Source organism: Aythya ferina, assembly GCF_964211825.1.
Source record: "Aythya ferina genome assembly, chromosome: 3".
Taxonomy (NCBI): Eukaryota; Metazoa; Chordata; class Aves; order Anseriformes; family Anatidae; genus Aythya; species Aythya ferina.
Window position 1 is genome coordinate 81,930,109 of NC_140298.1, and position 5,481 is coordinate 81,935,589.

The 5,481-nt window shown below is 50.1% G+C and overlaps 1 protein-coding gene across 1 annotated transcript; it reads right to left on the reverse strand.

Annotated features, from left to right (window-relative positions):
• On the reverse strand, positions 1 to 3,188 carry CCN2 (cellular communication network factor 2). The gene is made up of 5 exons (XM_084512843.1): positions 2,817 to 3,188; positions 2,457 to 2,682; positions 2,118 to 2,369; positions 1,672 to 1,883; positions 1 to 1,335 (listed from the first exon to the last, which is right to left on the reverse strand). Exons 1-5 carry the CDS (start codon positions 2,871 to 2,873, stop codon positions 1,039 to 1,041), a joined length of 1,044 nt encoding a protein of 347 aa, XP_084368969.1. The 5' UTR covers positions 2,874 to 3,188; the 3' UTR covers positions 1 to 1,038.
• Positions 3,189 to 5,481: the final 2,293 nt, after the last annotated feature.

The following is a 5,481-nucleotide window of genomic DNA, read 5'->3' on the forward strand; positions in this document are numbered from 1 at the left end:
TTTATATAAAAAATATAAATACTTTATTTTCAACTAAAAAGGTGCAAACATGTAACTTTTGGTCACACTTCTCAACAAATGAACTGTCCAAAAAGAGCCATAGTCAAAGACAGAAACAAATGCTCAAGTGGAAAGACTGATTAGCTACAGAAGAGCCCTTCTTCTTAAAGTCACTTGTTCAATAAAATGGAGGCAAATGCATTTTGCCCAACAGATGAGTGCTTTTTAAGGATACAGACACGAAGTCTTACACTCTCCATCTTGATCTCAACACATCATTTTGCCCTATCTGAACAATTTCCACTAGAGTATCTATTTCATGCTTTGCATGCATTGTCAGACAAGCTTTAGATCCTACCTATCTTGTTCCAAAAAAGAAGGCTATCACTGAAATTTCAAAGCATTAAACAAAGGCACAAAACTTTAAATTAATTTAGATAACTGTACAAATATATATACATAGTATTTACAATATTAATAAAAAGTAGCTTGTTACAGGTAAATTAACTGCCACAAGCTGTCCAGTCTAATAGACATGATTCTGATTCTTGTTGACCAAGCCATATGAATCAGAGTGTCAGAGCTGAAACATTACGGTCCTGACTAACAGAACACCTTCTGCTTAGCACTTTGCTGGGTAACGGGTTGCATTCCAGCTGTTGCTGTCACTAAAACCAGTGTCAGCAAACGTGCTAATGGTCTCCTTCTCAATTGCACTACCAGATGAAAAATACTGTACCACATATTAAGGGAACATTTGCTTGAATCTGCTTATCCTGCGCATTTCCCTTAACCCCTTCACACCACCTCATGAACAGCATGTTCTGAAGCTGTGTCTTGCTGTGGTCCCACTGTCCGTTTTACCTTCTTCTTCAAACCACCGTTTGGGGTCAGTAGACAAATTGTCTTAGGTCACATGGAGCAGTTTGTTGAAATTAAAAAAAACTGATTTAAATACCTTGTGCTATTGAATCATGTTTACAAAATGAGATGCAAATCAGTTCAAGTTGAGAATCTAGTTAGCGTCTCCTTCTGGCTTTATGCCATGTCTCCATACATCTTTCTGTAGTACAGAGACTCAAAGATGTCGTTGTCTCCAGGGCAGTTGTAGTGGCATGCGCAGGTCTTGATGAACATCATTTTCCTTTTCATGATCTCCCCATCAGGGCACTTGAACTCCACAGGGAGGGTGGCTGTTCTGTGGGGTGTGCAGCAGCGCCCGTCAGTGCAGACACCACAGAACTTAGCTCTGTAGGTCTTCACACTGGTGCAGCCAGACAGCTCAAACTTGATGGGCTTGGAGATTTTGGGAGTGCGAATGCACTTCTTGCCTTTCTGTTGGGATATAAGTGAATACAACATGTTTAGAAGGTAGGCTTTGATGTAGCACTAAGCTTAAATATTAAAAGCAGGCAGATGCACAAATCCTTACAATGTTTTCAACAGGAGAAAGTGTTTACATAGCATCATAATAATGCGTGAAAGAAAATAAGGACATTTAATTGCAAAATATTCACTGCTGGGGCAAAACTCAAACCTCATGGTGAGCCACTTGAAATTTACTACTGAAACTTACTACCTATCAGAACACCACATTTTTTGGCAACATACTATCTTGCCAGCTGATGAAAGCATCCTAGTAAGTCATACATTAAAGTTGAGACTTTTTACCTTGATGTTCTCCTCCAGGTCCGCTTCACAAGGTCTGACCATGCAGAGCCTGCTCTGTTTCTCCAGTCTGCAGAAGGCATTATCGTTGGTGACCCTGGTTGAGATGCCCATGCCGCAGGTCTTGGAGCAGGCACTCCATTCAGTGGTCTGCACCAGGCAGTTGGCACGCATCATGGTCGGGTCTGGACCGTAAGTGTCTTCCAGCCTGTAAGCTGCAGGGGACAGACAACCAGGATGAGGCCACAATCTGAGTTTGCACCCTGGTAGATGCTCTGTCCCCTTCCCAGAGGGGTTTCAGCAACCACATTTATCTGAGGGACAATCCCACTTACTGTTGCCCTCTGGCTGCTGGGGTAGCCCCACATCAACCCACCCTGCTACACCTGACCCCAACGCATGCACCCCTTTCCCCTCATCCCACCAGCCACGGTGGGACCCCCACTCACCGGCGAGAGCAGGTCCCACAGCGGTCTGCTCCTTGGGCTCATCGCAGACCCACTCCTCACAGCACTTGCCGGGGAGCTTCACTCTCCGCGGGAAGGGGCAGTCGGGGCTGGGCAGGCGCACGTCCATGCTGCAGAGGGGCACGCAGCCCACCGCCCCGTCCAGGCAGGTGCACTGGTACTTGCAGCTGCTCTGGAAGGACTCCCCGCTCCGGTACACCATGCCGCCGAAGACACACGGGGCGCCGTCCCGAGCTGCGGGGACAGGAGGCAGAGGGGGTCAGGCTCAGCCCCGGCCGCCGGGAGCCCCGTCCCCGTCCCCCGGTGCCGGTCCCCACTCACCGGTGCAGACGCCGATCCTGCGGTTGGCGGGGGAGCCGAAGTCGCAGAAGAGCCCCTTGTGGTGGTCGCAGGGGTCGCGCTCGGTGCACAGCTCGCCCAGCTGCTTGGCGCACACCCGGCAGCAGCCGCAGCCGTCGAGCACCAGGGAGACGCCGGCGGGGCAGCTGGGGCCGGGCCCGGCTCCGCACTGGCACTGCCCGCTGCACTCCTGCCCACGGGCCTCGTCCTGCGGCGGCGGCGGGGGGAGAGAAGGAGACAGCGGCCGTCAGCACCGCCGACGCCGTGCCCGGCGTAGCCCGGGGCAGCAGCAGCAGCAGCAGCAGCAGCAGCAGCAGCAGCGGCGGCAGCGGCGGCACTTACCGGGCCGAGGAGGGCAACGAGGAGGAGGAGGGCGGCGGCGAGGCTGGACGCGGACATCCTGAGACGGCTGCGAGGCGAGGTCCCGGCAGGGCGCTTCCCTTCGGCGGGGCTGCTGCGGGCGGTGTCTGAGCTGCGCTGCACGGCTCGGCTGGGCACGGCTCGGCTGGACACGGCTCGGCTGGACACGGCTGTGCTGTGCTGTGCTCTGCTGTGCTCGGTGCTCCGTTAGCTGCCGGGACAGTGGCTGCGTGACTGCTGAGCCCGGCGGCGGGCGCCCCTTTATAGGCGGCGGCGGCGCGGTCCCGCCAATGGGCTGAATGGGGCCGCGCACCAGCAGCCGCATTCCCCGCATTCCTGCGCGCCGCGCCGCCCGCCCCGCCCCGGAGCGGCCCTGACCCCTGGCTCCCGCATTCCTCCGCCCCCCCCCGTCCTTTTCCCTTTTATTTTTTTTAAGAAAAAAAAAAAAAAAAATCGCCGTGTTTTCCTCACGCCGCGGCCCGCCCCGCGCCCGGCCGGTTGCTAGGGGCGGCCCGGGAATGCTTCGCCTCCCCCCCCCCCAGGCCCTCGCCGGCCGGTGCCCGCCGCCCGTCCCGGCGTATTCCGAGCGTTTTGTTACGACCAAAAAAGGTATAATTACCCCGCGGGGTGTATAAATTGACTCTGTGTCCTCCTGAATCATACCGAATATTTGTAATGTGTTCCTTTCCTAATAGATGCTCTCTATGAATAGAGAGAGTGCCTATTTACTCTGAAATATTTGGCACAGCGGAGCGAGTCTGGAGCATGGAAGAAGTGGCTATTATTTTCCCGCTGCCTGTGTGCAGCTGTCATCCCTGAGCAACACAGTCTTAGCACAGCCCTGCTTCACGAGCTCCCTGTCGGACCGTCCCGGGAGGCCAACCAGGCGTGCCACCGTGCTCAGCTGAAACCCCAGCACCGTGCCGTGGATCTGACCGAACCCCAAACCTACGTGTTGTGGTTTGGATTAAACCATTGCAGATAACTCTCAGGCTTTGCATTTTCTTTTATTTTTATTTTTTTCTGAGGCTAGAAGGATGGTTCTTCCCCCCACTCCCCGTGTACCATGTGAATATTCAGTGATGTCATGTTGTTTGACCTCTGCTTTGGCACGAGGAATGCCTGCGTTTTGACTCTTGACCCGCAGAAGTATGTTAGTGTTTAACGAGAGAGATTGCCTTCACGCATCTTGTTAGGCAAATTGGAATCTGGTGGGTATCTTAAAAGACAGCATCTTCTGCGCGTAGTTGTTCTGCCGCTGCCATATCCCTCCCTCTTTCCATCCCTCTGTACACGTGTGCTCATATCCACGCGTGACACTGCAATATGTATTCACAGGATTCTTGAGGGAGAAAGATACATTTTCATGTAAAGCCCCAGTAGGATATATTGTACTGTAAAACTGTCTTTATATTCTGCCAACCCTGTACTTTGGCTGCTTAAGTCATTTGGATGTCATTCCGTCTACTTGAAGTTCTCCATTAAAGAAATGAGATTGGCTCTGAAAGAGAAAAAGTCCCAGAGGAACGGTTATGGTAAATAATATATGTTCTCAACCATGAGGCAGCCTGAATTCTCTATTTACTTGAAGGACTCCAATGGCCTCAGTGCTGGGTAAATAATATGTGTACCAAACTATGTATGACATGCATACCAAAATGCAAATGTAACCAGGTAAACAGAATGCCTTTTTTAAATGCCTAAATATGGTAGGAGAACATCAGAGAGAGAGAGGCTCTAGACATGTTTTATAACTTTCCATGTAAGAGGTTTTTTTTTTCAGAGAATCAATTTTATTAAACAAAACCTGAGAATCTCACCGACAGAAAAAGTCTGTTTAAAAGTAACAAACCACCAGAAAGCCAGGAAATCCAAAATTAAAGGATAAATCTGTCCTTAGTCCTCACACTGTGGGCCAAGTACAGCAAGCACCATCCACTTGCTGCCCTGAGAAAAAAAGACTTACACAGGCATTTGGACCTCAGAACTACTTCTTGCACAGACACAAATTGGGAATTAGCCCCCTGAGTTACAAGTTGTGCCAGCCAGTGAAGTGAGATAGGAATCAGTGCTCTTCAGGTTTGCTGTATTGTCATTTTTGGTTTCTGCGCTGTGAAATGTGACTCACCATTTGCCATAGGGCAAAGGGGCCCTGAAGGTAAGGGTGGTTCTTTTAGGGGCTAAGCTGTCATTAGCTTGTCCTCTCCAGTGACACTGTGCCACGAGCTGGAGAAGAACATCTTGGCGTTGAGGCATAAAATGGTTGAAATGCACTCATATTGACTTCCATGCAGGTGTTTATACAGCACATGCTTTTAAGATAGTATATTTTTTCTGCTGAAATTAGGAATTCACTACACTGGCCTTGCAGTCTTGTTTACACAGCTATATACGGTATGCATGTGTCTACATCAGCTTCAGTTGGTGCAGTTCCTTTGGTGAAGTCTTGTAAAACGTACAGGTGTGGATATGCTAAATTCCTCTCTTGTGTTTTTCCTTCTTCTTTTTTTTTTTTTTTTTTCCTTCTCCCCCCCAGAAAGTCACTTGATCGGGTATCAGACATACTGAAAACCTGGCAAGACTACAGGAAAGTGGCTAGACTTGGAGTGTTTGTGTACTTAAAGAAAGAATCTTGCACATTTTCAAC

Coding starts and splice junctions, on each gene's coding strand:
- CCN2 (XM_084512843.1), bottom strand. CDS start 2,873: ATGTCCGCGTCCAGCCTCGCCGCCGCCCTCCTCCTCCTCGTTGCCCTC. Junction 1,884..2,117: donor TGTGGGACCTGCTCTCGCCG/GTGAGTGGGGGT, acceptor TGTCCCCTGCAG/CTTACAGGCTGGAAGACACT. Junction 1,336..1,671: donor ACCTGGAGGAGAACATCAAG/GTAAAAAGTCTC, acceptor ATATCCCAACAG/AAAGGCAAGAAGTGCATTCG.